Below are 20093 nucleotides of genomic sequence, written 5' to 3'. Positions count from 1 at the left end.
CGCGGGGGTGCTGTAGCCTATCCCAGCAATCATCGGGCAGTGGGCAGGGGACACCCTGAACTGGTTACCAGCCAATCGCAGGGCTATATCGAAGTTAACTGGTTGAATTTACAAAAATTACAAAGGTAATGGGAAGTTATTGTCTCCAACCATTCATTTGGTTAAAAGAGCAATTTAGTCAAGTCAAGTCACATTTATTTGTACGTATAGCCCTTAATAACAAAGAGTCTCAAAGGGCTGCACAGACTATTGCGTCTTAAAGGACTACACAGACAACCAATACAACATCCCTAGATCTGTAACCTAGATAAGGGCAAGGAAAAACAAAAAAACAAAAAAACTTAGCATGTGGAAAATTAAGAAACCTTGAGAAGGGGTCACACATTAGGTATATCCCCTTTCAGGTTGCAATGGAGGTTGAAGGGCATCAACAGACAATATGCAGTAAACATCTAACCATCCATTATCAGCACCGCTTATCCTTGTTAGGATCGCGGGGGTGCTGGAGCCCGTCTCAACTATCTTCAGGCAGTGGGCAGGGGACACCCTGAACTGGTTGCCAGGCAATCGCAGGGTACACAATGTCAGACAACTCACTCGGTCATTCCCACCGAGGGACAATTTGGACCAGCCAATCAACCTGAAATGCATATTTTTGGAATGTAGGAGGAAACTGGAGTGCCCGGAGAAACCCACACAAGCATGGGGAGAACATGCAAACTACACAAAGCAAGGCTGGTAGCTTGATTTGAACCCAAGACCTCAGAACTCTGTTTATAGAGCATGCTTCAATAAGTTGTACAAGAAAGATTACGTTTTGCTAGCATATGTGAACATTTGCAATCGGCTTCTACTACCAATACTCAAACAAAAAAACGTACAATGCATAACACTAATCGATTTTATACATATCATTTGCGTGTTTAATCGGTGATAGTGTACCTATCAAGTAGAACTGTAGCAGATTTAATTTTACCAAAACACTCTTCCCAACTAACTGAGGTTTCATAATTACCTATCTGACTCTTATAAGCATTTAACCTTTAATTGGCATATTTAAAATACATTTGATTTCCAGAGATGCTGTTTCATAAATACTTCCAGAAAAGTTCCAAAGACCAAGCTAATAAGTTAGCACTAGGGTGTGTAACCGGCATGGCAAATGATTGACACGTTGTCTTGATTTTCCAATAACATACTCACCAACACTACCACTTTACACTTTTTCGCCCCATTCAATAATTTAGTCTACTTTATTTTGAAACAGGAATATGTTTTTGAATAAACATCTCCAACGATTGCATTCGATTTCCGTTTTGGTACAAGTTTGCAACTTCCGGTTCCTAAACAGGAAAATATAGACAGATTGTGCTTTTCACCATAAAATAATTCAAATATCTTCCTTTTTATTGTCAAAAGGTTGGCATTTATGCAATGATAACCAATGTGAAGTAATGTATTAATGTACTGCCGCGTGGCAAGGGTAAGGAGCTCAAGATAAATTTCCTACAATCCTGTTTTTTTTTTCTTTTCATAAATCCACAAGAAGTAAATTCAAGCAGTATAAGAAGTTTATTTCCTCTTTGTAAACAATAAAATAACAAGTATGACAACAAGAAAGGAGGAAGATTGCCTTTCCAATAGTTTACAGAGTGCCTTTTAAAGACAACCTAACACCCACAAACCACTCTCTCCTCCCCTAAATTTATGACCCTCCGTGTTTCCTCACTCTACTGCCATCCTCCTTATCCTTGTTCCCTCCCCTTCTGCTCCCTCCTCCAGACAAAACCGGTGCTTAGCCGGAGTGTTTAAACAAACCAGTGCCGGCAGTGCAGAGCACACACACGCGTATGCAATGTCATACAGCTGCGATGTGTAACACAGAATGAGGCTGAGGTAAGTTCATGGCAGCTGCTAGCAAGGATTACCTCATGGTTGTGTTTTATGGCAGTTATGAAACATAAGATGAGTTCATGTGAGTCCTTAAGAAACACATGTTGTGTTTTCTTTGGTGTTGAATGAAAAAACAATGCATCTTAATCTGAAGGAAGTCTTTTTGTGCTCTTCCATCCAGGGGGCACATCTCTGGAAAAGGTTTGATCTATGACAGCATTGAAGGAGACGTTAACCAGATCAGATCTTCAGTGCTCTCTATCACTTTGCACCCTCTGTCCGTCAACTCCCCTCCCATCTAACCCTTCTCTAAAAAAAACTGAATCCAGATCCAGACCAAAAAAATCCTCCCAACCCAATGGAAGCAGGAACCTTGACTGAGATTGGAGACCTGTGCCATCCAGGTTCCCCCAGCCCAGATGGAGAGACGGTGTGTGAGGCCCTGGCCCGTCACGAGTGTACTCTCAGAGATGCTCTCAGGGAAATCCAAGTGGATATCAAATCCTTCAAGTTAAACATGGAGCATCGCCTTGAAGATGCAGTCAGTCTGAGCGGGACCCTCAGCCGAGTCGTGACCCAGCTCCAGGAGGAGAACCGAGAACTCAGAACTCAGCTGCAAGCTCTGAGCAGGCAGGTGGAACTCCTCAGCCAGAATGGCAAGAACCACCACAATGCACTCCAGGCCAATCACCGGGAGATCAGGGAGGTGATCCAAAGCAAGACCGAGTCACCCCCTCAGGAGAAGACCTGCAACGGCCACGGTGGTCATATCAACGTGGTGGCTTCCGCCCCTGCATCATTTTCCCCATCCCCCGGCTCAGGCAGCCCTCCGGTCACTTCAAGGGTTTCTGCCGTTCTGGCAGTTTCCAGTGGCAGCCCATCCACCGGGCGCTTTTCCAGCCGAGCCACATTTGCCGTCTCCAGCAAAACAAATGTAAGTGACCGATCATTTATGTTTTGACAATTTCTCTTGAACAAACACTACCTTCTACATCAGTGCTCAGAGCTACTTTTTGTCACTGATAAGTAAAAATGGCTACCGTTTTGATATGCATTTCTAAAATAACAACGACGCATGCTATTATTATGTTATTAATGAGTTATTACCAGGTTGTACTTACTGTAATACAAGTAGAGGTAAGAGATGCTCCGTCAAATAAAAATATCATGCCAGTTAGAAATCAAATGTCCTAGAAAATCACAATTATCTATCATTTGTTAATATCTTCAGAACCAGTCTGCGGGCTAATCAGCTCCACTGAGACTCCTGCTTTAAAACAAAATTGGATATCTTTGTATTTTTTTGTGAAGATCCTCTACAGTTTTCAATTCAGATCTCCAAGTAGTTTGTGAGAACAGTTGCTTTTACCGCTTGGCTGTGGCGTCCACGAATATCCACTGGGGACTGCTGCAGCTCCTGCACATCTACCTTCTCTAAAAATGCAGTTTGATAATTGCTTTTTAAAAATACAGTGATCCCAAGAAACGACACGGTTCACCTTTCAAAGTTTTGCTGCTTCACAGATTTGTATTGTGTCACGGTTGCCATGGCGCCCAATTGGGCCCGCCCGTGTGGCACCAGCTGTGGCTCGTTTACAGATTGGCTTTCCTTCTATTTAAGCTCTGTGCTCTCACTCACCCTTTGTCAGTCCGTCAACGAACCTCTGCCCCGGAAGACGTGGGTTTTTACTCGGTCCTGTTTCCTGTTGGTATTTCTTGTCCGGGATTGTTCCCGTTTATTTTGTCCTGTTTAATATCGGTTTCCAGTTTCGTTACCGTCTCGTTTGTCTTGTCCAATTTCGATATCCTGTTTTTGTTCCCGTTTATTTTGTCCTGTTTAATATCGCTTTCCTGTTTCGTTCCCGTCTAGTTTGTCCTGTTTAATTTAGGTATCCTGTTTTGATGTCAATCCTGTCTGTCCCGTCCTGTCCGGTATCGACCCCATCTGTCCGATATCTGCTCGGGCAATTAGTATAGATCTCGTCGGCCTCTGGCCTCCCGTCATTTCACTCCAGACTGCTTCTTAACGTGCATGACTCCCCATTTCCCGTACAATAATAGGCTTGTGTGAGAAACGTCACGCGATTGGGTCCTGATCCTGTTCCTGTTCATGATACATTGTGCATTGGCTCAATAGTCTCAGGTAGAATAGCTATTTGTTAGAAAAATGTTTGCAGGTACAATAGACAGTTATTTTATTTGTTGAACAAAATAGTTCACCTTTAAAAGATGGTTTAGTTTTGTTTCAATCGAATGTTGAATTTTTCAATCAATCCATCTATTTTTTTCCCTCTTATCCTGGGTCGGATTGCGGGGGATGTAGCAGGGAAGCCCAGAACTCCCGATCCCCAGACACTCGTCCCCAGGGCTTCTTGTCTAAGGGACATGCCTGCCACTCCTCCCAAAAAGAGGCAGCCTTACCAGATTCCCGAGCCACTTCAGCTGGCCCCTCCCCAGGTGGAATAAATAAAATTGTAAAGATAATAAAGGTTACATTATGGATTTTACCGATCACAGGTTCATATTGGAACCTTAAGCACCACTATAAAATGTGTAATGTAAAATGTAACTAATTCAGAATTTAGAAAGAAAATCGAATCAAAATAGAACAAATAATATAGTAATAAATGAGAATAGTCATTTGTAAAAGAATAAATAAAATGAAAGCATCTGCTCTACAGGTGTGATATATAATACTTTCATTTTCTTGCTGCCTTGTGAAAAAAAAACCCCATTCAGAATCTAATTTTTGGGTAATTTGTTGTTGTTTTTGTGAGGGTATTCTTAGCAGAAAGATGGCAGACAATTCTGTCAGCTCCCTCCAGGTGAGAAAAGTAATACAAATTTCTCAACTTTGTTTCTCCCCCCCTTTTTTCCCAATTTACACTTGGTAACCTTTGGCCCAACCTTTTTCAAGCTAAAAACTACTCTAGATTGTCATGATTGCTGATGTGGGGCACCTGAGTCTGCTCCGTTGGTGCCAACAGCCGTGGATGCTGATTGGCTGCTGACCTCTTTTTAAATCCCTGCCTTCCCGTCAACATTTGTCAGTGCGTCTGCCAACCCCAGTTACACGCAAGGCAAGCCCTTTTTGACTCCTGTCTCTATCCTGCCCTGTTTCACTTCTGATACCCGGTGCCGACCTCTTTTCTGAACCTGTTTTTGGTCCTCCGTCCCGGCCATCGACCTGTTTTTGCCTTGCTCTCGACACTGCCTTCGCTCAAGTGCCACTTCCGCGTTCCAAGTGATCTGCTACCTGTGACCAACGATCATCGGATCGTGGGTGCAAGCCCTTTCCTCCTTCTAAATAAAGCTGAGTAAACGAACGCAATTGGGTCCCGTTTCTGGTCCGTGACAAAGATAGCTTGCTAAATAGCTAAAAAATAGCTTGACAGTTAGCTACAAAAGTAAACAGGTACAAAAACTAAATGGGCGCTAAATAGCTAGCTAAAAGAGTAAAAAGCCAACTAAATAGTCAGATATAAAGCTAAAAAAGCTTGATAATTAGATAGAAGGGAGGCCAACATTTAGCCAGATAACTATAATAAAAACATAAATTATTAGCCGGATAGCATGCAAAAAATGTACAAAGATGGGTAGATGGCTTGCTAAATAGCTAAAAATGTAGGAAGATAGCTAGCTACAAAGCTAGCTGATAGCTAGGTAAAATAGTCGCTTAATTAATTGCTTAAAAACAATTATCAATACTTGAATATTTTTTTTATGTCCATGAACTGTAATTTATATATTTGAATTTCCATAATTACACTATAGCATGTTATTGCTATGTTATAATTGATTATTACCACGTTAATTATTAAAAATAGGGTTAAATAGATTCAGTCAACCAATAGAAAAATAATTTTACTAGAAATTCACAATCAAACAGCACTGGTGAGCCATTATCAAAACAGGTCCATGGGCACCTCAACTGTCCTCACTTTGGTGCCCGCGGGCACCACGTTGGAGACCCCTGCAGTAAAATACTTTACAGTGTTTTGCTAAGTATTTAAGAAAATTCACTTTTATGTGAAATATCCTGTATTTTTGTTGATTATTCAAATCAATAGTTTTTTTTAAGGGATAATGTTGTTTTAAGTATGCAAATTAAAATTGTGCATTTATTAAACTTACACTTTTGTTGGGACATTTGGTAACTGTACAATATCTAATATGTTTTACTGAGTATTCAAAAGAAATGCACGTTTATATCTCATCTCATCTCATTAGCCATACCGCTTATCCTCATTAGGGTCGCGGGGGGCTGGAGCCCATCCCAGCCATCTCCAGGCAGTGGGCAGGGGACACCCTGAACTGGTTGCCAGCCAATCGCAGGGCACATAGGGACAGACAACTCATTCGCTCATTCACACCTAGGGACAATTTGGACCGGCCAATTCACCTGGAATGCATGTTTTTGGAATGTGGGAGGAAACCGGAGTGCCCGGAGGAAACCCACGCAAGCACGGGGAGAACATACAAACTCCGCACAGGAAGTCTGGAGCTGGATTTGAACCCACGACAGGTTCCCATGACATGAACTGTGCCGCACAAGCGCTAACCACTGCGCTGCCGTGCTGCCTCACGTTTATATAATAGATACATATTTTTGCTTATTATCTAAATCACATATGACGTTTCCAGCAAAACAAATGGAATTGACCAATCATTATTTGCTCGGTGGATTTGGGGGTAAGGCGCCCACCCTGAGACTGGGAGGTTCCTGGTTTGAACCTTAGACTTACAACATTGGTACCCTTTACCTCCCTGTTTGGCGTTCGGCAATAGGGGTTGCTATTGGGGGGTTTGGTCACCTAATGACTTTCGCTGAGATGTTCAAGCAAATTGGGTTGAGCGAGGGGGCTAGGAATCCCCTCCTCTGTATCACTCACCCAGAAAGAGTCAAAAACGTGAATGTGTTCTTGACTCTAGCCACTTCCTACTAGGGGTATAATACTCCGTTATATAGATGGATTTAAATGTTGTGGTTTTTTAATGAATAAATGTTACTTTCTACTATTCGGAAGTAGCCCTTTAACTAAAAGTCCAAGGGCATGCAACATGTGTGCATATTTATATGCAAAAGCAATCCCTCAAAATGTCCGTGCTTGCCACCGCACTCTGCCATATTGGCATTGTTTGACCACAAAGTAGATTACAATTCAGCAAACAATATGCCCCTTTGCAACTGTCACTGGGTAAGTGGGATGCAATTTTCCAAAATTGGGAAAATGCCGTTGTGGTATGGCGAGGGAAGCTGTTGCTGTGTTTTTGTTGCGGTTGCACGGACGTGTCAGTGTGGTTTTAAAGCAGAACTCAACAATACTGACGTTTAATCATGAGACAATAGTACATTCTAAAACGGAGTTCAACTCACATTGTTGTAGCTTTTTTAGTCTCAAGTCAAACATGTGGTACAGTTATAAAGTATTGATTTAGTAGTGTGTATTTTTTTCTCTCTTTTTTTCCCGATCTTAACCCAGCCACAATGAATTCTGGAATGTTTGTTTCGGTTCTTTCGTCATTTTAAGTAAAGTCAAGTCATTTTTATTTGTATAGCCCTTAATCACAAAGAGTCTCAAAGGGCTTCACAGGTTATTACGCAGACTATTTTTTCAGACTATTATTACACCATCCCCTGATCTGGAACCAACATGAGGGCAAGGAAAAACTCAAAAAACCTCAACATGAGGAAAATTAAGAAACCTTGAGAAGGGACAGCACATGTGGTATCCCCCTTCCAGGATGACCAGACAGCAAAGGATGTTGCAATCACAAATAATACATAGATATTGTCCACGAAAAGTCTTTAGATTTGTCTGTCTTCTTTTATCCTTAACCGATAAACAGCTTCCGTCTCACTTTAACAATATCACGCCGCAGTCTTACTCTTTCACCAACAGGAAGCTATAGACTCTATCCGGTTTACTTCATCTTCCTTTCTTATTCACAGTCTTTCTCCCTCCCATTTTAAAAAGAAAATGCTAAACTTTTCTTCTCAGGTGTATTCCTTTAAACAGTCCAATGAGAACCCTGAATATTGCACTCCCTCTTCTTTTATACTTTTCGTGTTTTTTTGTGCTTTTTTTGCAATCGTTTTCGGTTGTACTTAACAACATAGCGACATCTTCTGGTGAAATATGACCCAGTGTCCCATTAGTTGAGAAACCATGTTTCTCCGGCTTCAATTTATTTCAATTCACACTTGGTAACTGTACAATATTTTTTGTGTTTGTGTGTAAAATAATATTTTATTATGTTTTTGTGATAAATAAGCACTTTTGTCACGGTTGCCCATTGCCCTCAATTGGCCACGCCCGGAAGCAACAACAGAAAAGGCACTATACCCTCTGAGCTTCATCTAAGGCACAGGTGCCAAACAGGCGGCCCGCAGGCCATATCAGGCCCGCTAAGGGATTGAATCTGGCCCGCGAGACAACACTCAGAGAAGCGCAAGTTACAGGTTGAAATATCTCAACTTGATGTTGCCAAAGCCAGGTGCCTCGAACAAACACACTCTCTCTCTCTCTCTCTCTCTCTCTCTCTCTCTTTCTTTTCCACCCCTTTTCTCCCACTCTGTCTCTTTCACTCTCTGTGCCTCTCTTTTTCTCGTCCTTTGTTGCTCTTTGTCTGTTTCACTCTCTATGTCTTTTAACCTCTTTTGCTCTAACTTCCTTTTTTCCTTTTCTATCTTTTCTCTTTCTCTCTTCATACCCTTTGCTCTTTCTTTTCTCTTTTCTCTCATTCTCTTTTTCTATTTCTCTTTGGATGACTTACTTCCTCTCCCTTTCTTTTCCCCCTCTCTCACCACTTTTAATCTTTTGTTTCTCACGCTCTCTCCCTCGCTCTCTTTTTCTGTCTTTGTCCCGCCTTCTCTCCTTTTCACTCCCTCTTTCTCTTATTTCTTTGTCTCTCTTTTTCTTTCTCGTTAATCTATTAGTCCGGTCCCCAGCAGAATGTTTGTTGTATCGTGTGGCCCCCGAGTTAAAATGAGTTTGACACCCCTGCTTCAAGGTGAGCTGATCAGCTGACCTGAGGCACCGAGCAGGAGCATGACAGTAAGGCAACTCACTGTTGTAAGGAGGGGCAAGGCCATTTAAAATGTAAAAACAAAACAAAAAATCTAAAAATTAACCCTGAAATGCATGAGCAGCCAGTGAAGGGAAGCCAGAACCAAAGTAATGTGGCCAGTTAAAAGCCAAGCAGAGGCATTTTGGACCTGCTGTAGGTGTGAGATGGAAGACTAGCTGATTCCAAAATACAGTAAAATAGTCCAGCCAAGATGTGATGAAGGCATGAATCACAATCTCAAAATGCTCTCGTGTGAGAAAGGCCTTCACTTTTGCTAACTGCCTTAGATGGAAGCAGCCTGACTTCACTACTGCACTTGTTTGTTGATCTAAAGTCAATGTCTATCTTAAAACATCAACATCATATTCATCATTTGATTGGCAGAGCAAGAAAGAAATATATACACTGTAGCAGTGTTTTTTTTGTACTGTCTTACTTTAACGTATATATGAAGTCTATGCTCTGTTCCTTTTGAACAAAAGTATCACTAGACAGGTAATCCTCCATTATGAAAAGAAGTCCATGCAACGAGAAAACAATTACTGGATGGCTTAACTTGATGTTAACTTGCTAATACTTGTAGGTAGTTTCTAACTTTAATTTAGGTCGTCGTGCGAGACGAACCAGCCAGGCAGAAGAAAAGAGGACGAGCTATCAATCAGCTCCTCTTTTTATATGGACCAGGGACGCTTGGACCAGATCATGCCTCTTTGAGGGTGATCTCAGATATCTGAGACCACCAGGATCAGATGACGGTGTTTGAAGTTGCTAAACTTGTTAGAAAGCCAAAGATGTGAGAAATTTGCGTAATGTTCTGTACTGGAGAATGCCCCTTCAATTGACATAATTATGTATTATGTGAGCTATATTCTATCAAAACATTGCCTTGGATGTTTAAATTACATTCAAAACTTGTTGTCAGATTTTTTTATGGTACATGGTGAATTGGTACATCCGGGAACGGTCCAAAAGGGAACGTCGTCAATCCATCCATTCCAAAGTGAGTTATTTGAAACAAAGCAGGTGGAAGTCATTTTTGTGCTGGGCTTATTTGCTCTACATACCGTCACAAATCCTATTGTTTGGGGCTGAGATGTGCGCCAAATCTTAATCCTTGGTCTCACTATTGCCCTCTGCCATAAGGCAAAATAGTTGCATGCACGGCCAGAAATAAACCGAAGTTGTTTGTGAACAAAGGAATTAGAATAAGAGTCCAGTATTTGTATCACTGGTCTTCCTTTTCCTGTCTTGTAAGCAACACTGATGATCTTCTTTGTCTGAGGTGCATTGGTTTTGTCATTACATTATGTGCCAAAGTTCAACATAATGCCAAAAGATTAACAATAGCAATTAGGCTTCTTAAGGCACAAACACAGTCAGCGCTTTATTGTTGTCACGCACAAAAGCGAATCAAATTATTTCGGCCTCTTAAGGTGACTGCTTGCCTCACTTGAGTGGTTTTTGGTGGCTACATCAGAGGAATGTTATCTGCTGTGAAATCATTTAACTAAAACAAAACAAAACAAGGGCACCTTTGTTCCCGCGACTCCGCAGGAGATCCCCTGCTGTCGGTCAAAAGTTGCACCGGCGGTGCGCTTGGCTACTCTGGTTGGAAAGGTTCACTTCATTGGTGCTTGAAAAGATTGTCATTCTTGTTCCTCCTGTCTTCAAGACGAGCGGATGACGTAGGTGCAGTTGGCTTGGCTGTTCAGACAGGTCTGTCGGCGTTGAAACATTCGCAGTTTTACACACGTGTCGTAAGCATTCTTATTTGGAGTCTGAGGTTTGTGCCAAATTGATGTGCACAGGCCTGTTTGTCTCCATGCACACGGAGAAGAGGAAATAACAAATAAAATTCATTGGATGTGTGGTGCCTGAGTGCTGTCTGTAAGGATTCAAGTGTCTCTCAAACAGGAAGTACGGGTGCCAATCAATTTTTGCCATTTTGACTTACTTTAGAAGGCCTTCAGAAAAAATAGTTATGTAGCTTTATAGGTATAGGGCATATCAAGAGAAAGCTTGACCCCTCATCAAAAATAATCCTAGCTTTTACTATAGTTTAGTAAACAACAGTTTAACATTGTTACGTTTCTTGAAAATATTAGTTTCCAAGAAAGCTTCTGAGAAAAAACAACTTTATGTGAGAGGATGGATTTCAAGCAGAACTTTCAATTCAGTGCTTTTTTTTGCATTTGTGATACCTCCGATATGTAAACAATGATTTCCATAAACAGAGGGGAATTTTGCTTGCAGAATAAAAATGTATTGCAAGAATACTGAAGTTAGCTTTAATAATGCATGAACTTTGCAAGACCTTTTCAGCGCCCGATGTTTCTGGTGACGTGATCACACGATTTCCGTCCCTCGGGGGACACACTCTCAATTGCTGGATAGAGTAAGCAAAGCAACATGAGAAAGTAGAGGCTCCTTGATCAAATCAAATCAAATTTATTTGTAGAGCACCTTTTAGGCAAAAAAATCGCTGCTCAAAGTGCTGTATAAAAACATAGCATACAACAAGACAGTAAAATCCCCACTAATATAAAAATCTGACTGTGTCTCACCAGACACAATCCTCACCACACGTCACTGGTAACGATCATAACAATACACTAGTATTTTAATGGGCCATCTGTCACAGTGACACAAAAAGTGTTCAAAGTTTATTTCTTGTCTGCAGAGTAGGCATCCTCTGGTGGTCAGTGTATTAGTAAATTTTCATTGGGAATGCTTCGGGCACTGTTTTGTTTATGGCTCCCATAAATCAGTCTGGGTCACCAAATATTTTCCAACAACATAATTACAAACATGACATTTTGTCAACTACCGTTGAACCCAGAGTTGTGAACTACAAAGTGATAGCCAGAACTGATCCACTTGATTGGTAGAGAGTGAAAAAATAACTGTATTTCAAAAAAAGAAAGAAAAAGATCCAGTCATTAAACCCAAACTATGGCACACATCCTGAAATTAACTACATTTTCCTTCATTCTCATGTAGAAAAATATGGCCGAGATGTTGTTATCCCTTCTTCATTGAATTGGCAATCCCTTCTTGGTGTTCAGAGCCTATTTGCCTTCACATGAAGGAAAACTAGCTGCGACACACAGAATAAATTGGCAATTGTTGCTAATGATTCAACAATTACAATTGCAGTTTAACCTGGTTAACGTTAAACTAAGAGGCTCTCAACAAGCATTTTACATCGACATTTAAACAAAAATTTTTACTTCACAGGAAGGAAAAAAAATTGAATCAATTAACGCATCTGTAGTATAGGTATCAGATATGAAGAAACTAGTATAGGGACATCCCTAAAACCACGATTTTTTTTGTTTCATTTAGCCAATTGAAGCCCTTGAAATTAGATGATGCTATATGCCAAGTCTATATCAACAATCTTCTTAAAATATCTGAATCATTGTCGTTTCCTATTGGGATATTTACTGTACCGTGAAGATTAGATATTTCTACATACACTACCAATTAAATTGTTAGCTACACACTAAGTGAAAATAAATATATTTTTATGTTATTTCATGAAAAAAAAATCCTTAGTAGTCTGAATTGAAATCAAATATACTAAGATAAATCACAGGAGCTAATGGTCTGTGTGTCACGGTTGCCATGGCGCCCAATTGGCCCCGCCCGTGTGGCGCCAGCTGCGGCTCATTGACAGATTGGCTTTCCATCTATTTAAGTTCAATGCACTCACTCTTCCTTTGTCAGTCCATCAACGAACCTCTGCCCCGCAAGACGTGGGTTTTGACTCGGTCCTGTTTCTCTTGGTATTTCCTGTCCGATATGGTTCCCGTTTATTTTGTCCTGTTTAATATCGGTTTCCAGTTTCGTTCCCGTCTAGTTTGTCCTGTTTAATTTAAATATCCTATTTTGATATCAATCCTGTCTGTCCCGTCCTGTCCGGCATCGAGCCCATCGGTCCGATATCTGCTCGTGCAATTGGTATCAATCTTGTCGGCCTCTGGCTTCCTAACATTCCATGCCAGACTGCTGCCTAACGTGCATGACTCCCCATTTCCTGTAAAATAAAAGGCTTGTGTGAGAAACGTCACGCATTTGGGTCCTGATCCTGTTCCGGTTCTTGACACTGTAAGATTTTCAACTGTGCATAATTGTCATAACATTATGAGTAATTTTTTAAATAGTCTTATTTTCCTTTTAATACCTTGTCGATATATTCACGTCCATTATCAGGTTTTTTTAAATAAACTGTGAATACAGCGTATTCCTTTTTGTTAATCAAGCCTCTCCTACATGTTTACCTCTTCGAACACACCTGATTCACATAGCCAAAATCATTACGAGACTTCCTTAGAGCTTTGTGAATATCTGTGTTAATCCAGTTGTGTTGGAAGAAGGATAGATTAAAACGTGCTCTCAAGGCCAGAACTTGCACCTGCAGTTAAATATATTTCTTCAACATTTTTGGGGCTTAAGTGGAAAGTTAGTGTAAGGTACGGGTACTCTGGGTAATTTCCAAAACACAGACTGCCCACCTCTCATGCATGATGTCATCTGCGATAGGTTCCAGGCCCCTGTAACCCTGCAAATGATAAGCTATACTTAATGGATATATATGTGTGTTCTTTGGACAGGGTTTCATTAGAGGAACGTCAAGCAACCGATGGAAAACGACGATTAGCCTTCTCAGGTTAGAAGGTTATCACCTGCTCTCAATCAGAATAGAGTTGAGATGCTTTTGATTTATGGATCAGTGCAATACGTGCTCAACTTGTTACATAACTGCTGATACCCTGAGAAGGAAAAGTTGAGCTCGAGGGCAGTTTTAGCCATTTGCTCTGTCTTTTGCAATTTTTACGCAACTCTTAAACCAGATGCTTATCTGCACACATGTAGCATTCACTTGTCACTGTCAAGTCGAGAAGACAAATTGGTTGCGTTCACTCAGTGATATGAGAATTATTTACTTGGTACTTGATCTCAGTAGAAAATGAATTACCGGTACTGTCAGACACGGAGTCGCCAGTGTATGTGTTTTGGACTTAATAATACGAATACATTGCAAGATGAGGCAGGAGGCTATGCCAACCATGCTCACCTATTCTTGCAATTACAGATGTTTCAATAGTCAGTGCTGTTTTTAAAATAATGATTTGAGCTGGTCACTGGTGTAGTGGTTCAGCAAATGTTTCATGCATCTCAAATAGGACCAATTTCAGTTCAGACTGTTGTAATGTAAATGTAGATTGATTCATATGTTTTTCCTAGAATGATCATCTATCTGTCCGTGCATCCCATCCATCCATCTATCCATCCATCCATCCATCTATCCATCCATGCATCCATCTATCTATCCATCAACCAATCCATCCCTTGTAAAATCTACTAATGAACTTACCATACCATAATACTTTCAAATGTATTACACAAATAATTCAATAACAGAACATCTTACCTCATGTTTAGCATATTTTAACTGTAATGGTTTTAAGATAATTTAACTTTTTTTTCAAGTAAAATTATAGTAAAATGGTCTTAACTGGAAAAAGGTTGATTGTTTAGCTCAGGGGTGTCGAAGTTAAATATACGGAGGGCCGAATAAAAAATATGGCTACAAGGCGAGGGCTGGACTAATTGAATGTTGAAAATTTTGCATATGGTCTAGTGAAGCTTATTGAACCTACTGAAAACAAATATATTCCAATATGATAGAATAAATTCGGCTGAATGTTCTTATGGCTATTATTTGGGCACTATCAGTGGCCTATAGTTCCTATTCAATTAAAAGTGGTCTAAATGTACAGTAGTCCTCCGAAAATAAGAATAATAGCAAAATTCTATCATTCTATTATAATTTTTTGCAAGCTGGATGTGGCTTGAGGGTCTTGAATTTGACATATATGGTTTAGCTCATTTCAAGTTTTTTGTTGTTGAAATTTTCATTAAAAAGTAAAGTTTTCTACCGTCTGCTAAATAAGAAGAGTTACCATTTTAAGGATTATTTTTTTCCTATTATTTTCAAGAAATGAGTAAATATCATAAACCAAAAAAAGACCAAATTTTTTGGGAAGTTTGTGTAAGGGTTTTTGTAGTGGTATACTGCTTATAAACAACATATACTGGAGCTGAATTGAATAATGGACAACATCATTTTTTAAGACTGCAATTGCTAGATGACCGTTCCAGAGTATCAATGTGAACATGTGAACTATTCAAACTTATGAGCCATTTTACAATCGGCACAAATGTCAAAAGGCCATTCTCACTTAGTTATTTCACAGAAGACATTCTTGCGGATCAAAGAGCGCATGGTAGTTTTAGTCATGGACGAGTTCCACTGCTGTGCAGGGGATGAGCGAACAATACATTTATCACCATAAAAAAACATCAAATCTGACATTTAGAATCTGCCTGTAGAGATTCCTCATATAAGCACTCACCTGGGCCGAAAGTCCTCCATTCTGTCTCTGAGGCCTCCCTTTATCCCCTGCTCTCTGAGATCGATGGCATCAAAATGTCACTGTCTTTTTTTGTTATCTAGACACAGATGTGTAAAAGAGACCTGGATGGGAAATACATGTCAATAAAAATCTTAAGGATTGATATTACTTATGCGGTTGTTTGGTTGGTTGTTTGGTTGGTTCCCTAAAGTGATTGATATGTTTCTGTGATGAGTACATTTTGAAATGATCAGAATACCTTGAATCCCAGGAGTTTGAGCTTTCCTACGATACGTGGAATGTCGTATCTTAGTGATTGGTGACATCGTACAGAGTTACATTACACATTTGTTTATCGGGCCTTCATAAAGTTTAGGGGTTAATGAATTCTGTTTAGGTTTTTTTTTATCACTAGGACCCGTAATAAAACACAATGCTCCTTAACTACATGGGTTGTAGAAGCACCATTTCCTTGTGGTGCGTCTTGGGCAAGTAAAGTACGGTGGCACCCATCCCTCTCCAGGTCTCTCTCTCTCTCTCTCTCTCTCTCTCTCTCTCTCTCTCTCTCTCTCTCTCTCTCTCTCTCTCTCTCTCTCTCTCTCTCTCTTCTCTCTCTCTCTCTCTCTCTCTCTCTCTCTCTCTATATATATATATATATATACCGTATTTTCCGCACTATAAGGCGCACCTAAAAGTCTTAATTTTTTTCAAAAGCTGACCATGCGCCTTATAACACAGTGCGCCTTATATATGGCTCAATATTAAATTCGCAAGGTCTTGCAACTTACTCAACAGCCGCCGACTCGATTTTACCCCGAACGCGGAGTAGTCCGCGGTGTATGCTGGGATTTATATACCGGCGTTTCATTGGCTAACTAATGTGTCAATCATCATTTGAATCGATCACTATTGGCTGAAGTTATTCGGAGCCTCGGATTGGCTAGATGGCCAAAACAAACCCTGCAATCGGCCGAGTTTAGCAATGGCGTAAGCAAGTCCGCGGTGTATGCTGGGATTTATATACCGGCGTTTCATTGGCTAACCAATGTGTCAATCATCTGTTAAATCGATCGCGTTTGGCTGAAGTTATTCGGAGCCTCGGATTGGCTAGATGGCCAAAACAAACCCTGCAATCGGCCGAGTTTAGCAATGGCGTAAGCAAGTCCGCGGTGTATGCTGGGACTTATATACCGGCGTTTCATTGGCTAACCAATGTGTCAATCATTTGTTAAATCGATCGCTATTGGCTGAAGTTATTCGGAGCCTCCGATTGGCTAGATGGCCAAAACAAACTCTTGGTTGTAAGAAGACCATGATTGCGTATCATTATTGAACGTGAGAACTTAGGTGAGTTATGCGGCTTTCTATTTTCCCGGTATCTTGTTTTAGAACGATCTTGATGTTGCTGTGATGAGTTGAGTGAATTCAACTCAATTCCAAGTGTTTATTGTCATATGCACAGTAAAGTTGTGAGCGAAAAAGAAAATAGAAACATAGAAATGTTTGGCATTTCTTGAATTCCAAGACTTTAACCTTCCGAATGATATTTGAAATGACGCATTTGAGTGACATCGTACGGACACCGCATCCGCACGTGTCTACGACACGTATTTGCTTCTTTGCAAGCTTTAGGAATGTTAAGGGGGTAATCAGTTTGACTGAATCATCTGACTGTTTTGTCGACGTTCCCATCGTAGCGCGTTATAATCCGGTGCGCCTTATCTATGGAAGATATAGGACCAAAAACTATTTTTTGGGGGTGCGCCCTATAACCCGGTGCGCCCTATAGTGCGGAAAATACGGTATATATATATATATATATATATATATATATATATATATATATATATATATATATATATATATATATATATATATATTGGGAACCTCCTGTGTGGGTTCAAATCCAGCTACCGGACTTCCTGTGCGGAGTTTGTATGTTCTCCCCGTGCTTGCGTGGGTTTCCTCCGGGCACTCCGGTTTCCTCCCACATTCCAAAGACATGCATTTCAGGTGGATTGGCCGGTTCAAATTGTCCCTAGGTGTGAATGAGCGAGCGAGTTGTCTGTCCCTGTGTGCCCTGCGATTGCCTGGCAACCAGTTCAGGGTGTCCCCTGCCCACTGCCCGATGATTGCTGGGATGAGCTCCAGCACCCCCGCGACCCTACTGAGGATAAGCGGTGCAGCTAATGAGATGATATATGTATATATATGTATATATATATATATATATATATATATATATATATATATATATATATATATATATATATATATATATATATACCTTGAATGGAATGGCACAGCTGAGACTGACTAGCATATATGTGTGTGAGTGCATGTGTATACAGTGGGGGGGTTTAACAGAGAGGTATGTGGCTACTCCCTGGCAACCCTTGGCTCTCTTAATGACTTCCAGACAATAGGCTCTGTTCCCGTCATCATGGCTGTGGAAACGAGTTAATAACTGACCTGCCGGTGGGACACCTTGAATGCCATCTGGAGCCGCTGCTGTTAGACTACATCAATATATCCAATATCATGGTGGTCACTTGTATCATGATTTTATCTTTTCTTGATAACTAAACTCTGGAAAGTTAAAAGTTGTTAAATGTAGAGTTTTTACAAAATCATATTCCTTTTAAAGGGATAATGTTTAATATTTAGTGCCTAAGAAAGATGATATACAGTACATGAAAAATACATGAACTATCATATCAGTGTTAAATTTTCTTTGAAAAAAAAAATCAAGTCAAGTCAAGTCAAGTCATGTTTATTTGTATAGCCCTTAATCACAAAGAGTCTCAAAGGACTGCACAGTTCAAAGACTATTGCAAACTACAGACTATTATGACACCATCCCCTGATCTAAAACCTACATGAGGGTAAAAATCATAGGTCGAGAAATTTGTATTTCTTATTCACTGTGGAATCCTTTATTTAATCGTCGCCACGCTCTGCCGAGAATCACTTACCCTCGCTCTTAGCAGACAATACAGTGCCATCTAGTGGTCACATTTTACACGTTGGGCTTTTAAAAATGTACAATAAACCCCATCTAACAGGACAATGAAAAAGAAATCCCCAATTGTTTGTTTGGAAAAAAAATCACATGTAAGCTATAAAGTATAAAGTATTTTGCTACCAGAATGTAGATAAAAGAGCCTGGAAAATACGATTTAATTTGGTGCAGTTCGACAATGTTAGGTATGGTTGTTTACATGTGCAAATATAAGTGGGGGGGGGAAAACTTAACTACACCTTTTGCTGTATAGAAATAGAATAAAAAATCAATCAATATACCTTATTGGCCGTACAAAAGGGAATTAAGAGTCTTGAGGTGATCCTTGTGATTGTCCTTGAGTCTGTCTTGCAAATTATGCAAGTCAAATAGCCGTATATTAGAGACCAAAATCACTACTACTTTATCATTTTAATTCCAGGGTGGCACAGAGGAAAACGGCAAGCTGCTCTTTTCAACCATGTATGCTTTATAAATACAAAACAACATGGTGAGGTCTGGAAACATTTATGATGCCCTTCGAGAGGAATAAATCCATGTTTTTGCCAAAATGATTCATCTAATACATAAAAGTAGCAAAAAATGAGGTTTGATAGTACTTGGGCTTAAAATGTAAGAAATGGATGTGAATTTTCATTTTTAGGGCTGTTTAAGCTTGTTGTGAAAACCAGGTGGGCATGTACAAAGACCAAACAGTGTTTAGTTCTTAAATTTGAGCACGTGGCTTTTAATCAGGTGCGCTCTGTGATCCAGAATTTACAGTAACTGAGATAAATCAAAAGGTCAAAGTAGTTCTGTAGTCCTCTATGCGTTTGTACGCACCCACCCTGAAAAGCAAACTGGAAATTAAAGCTCATCCATGCGCATCCAAGCATCAATAAACTTCCAGTCAAAACAGACATATTTCAAGGCTTAATATTCACACAAATGCAAAATATGCAAACTACTCCGCTACTGTATATATTGCAAATCGAAAAAACAATAAGTATTGACTTTACAGGGAGTGCAGAATTATTAGGCAAGTTGTATTTTTGAGGATTAATTTTATTATTGAACAACAACCATGTTCTTAATGAACCCAAAAGTCTCATTAATATCAAAGCTGAATATTTTGGAAGTTGGAGTGGGGCTTTTTTAGTTTTAGCTATTTTAGGAGGATATCTGTGTGTGCAGGTGACTATTACTGTGCACAATTATTAGGCAACTTAACAAAAAACAAATGTATACCCATTTCAATTATTTATTTTCATCAGGGAAACCAATATAACAGCTCAACATTCACAAATATACATTTCTGACATTCAAAAACAAAACAAAAACAAATCAGTGACCAATATAGCCACCTTTCTTTGCAAGGACACTCAAAAGCCTGCCATCCATGGATTCTGTCAGTGCTTTGATCTGTTCACGATCAACATTGCGTGCAGCAGCAACCACAGCCTCCCAGACACTGTTCAGAGAGGTGTACTGTTTTCCCTCCTTGTAAATCTCACATTTGATGAGGGACCACAGGTTCTCTATGGGGTTCAGATCAGGTGAACAAGGAGGCCATGTCATTAGTTTTTCTTCTTTTAGACCCTTTCTTGCCAGCCACGCTGTGGAGTACTTGGATGCGTGTGATGGAGCGTTGTCCTGCATGAAAATCATGTTTTTCTTGAAGGATGCGGACTTCTTCCTGTACCACT

General features: G+C 40.1%; 1 protein-coding gene across 1 annotated transcript in view; it reads left to right on the top strand.

Annotated features, from left to right (window-relative positions):
• The first annotated feature begins 1752 nt into the window (after nt 1-1752).
• The window catches only part of smtnl2 (smoothelin like 2), a 48792-nt gene continuing 30451 nt past the window's right edge, over nt 1753-20093 (top strand). Inside the window, exons 1-2 of the mRNA XM_088346309.1 lie at nt 1753-1896; nt 2075-2827. Of these exons, the coding sequence (XP_088202435.1) occupies nt 2252-2827 (576 nt within the window). The 5' untranslated portion in view covers nt 1753-1896; nt 2075-2251. The remainder of the gene's footprint in view (nt 1897-2074; nt 2828-20093) is intronic.

Source organism: Urocampus carinirostris, chromosome 10, assembly GCF_059441175.1.
Source record: "Urocampus carinirostris isolate Australia breed hairy pipefish chromosome 10, RoL_Ucar_1.0, whole genome shotgun sequence".
Lineage (NCBI taxonomy): Eukaryota > Metazoa > Chordata > Actinopteri > Syngnathiformes > Syngnathidae > Urocampus > Urocampus carinirostris.
This window is presented reverse-complemented; position numbering and strand designations above follow the sequence as displayed.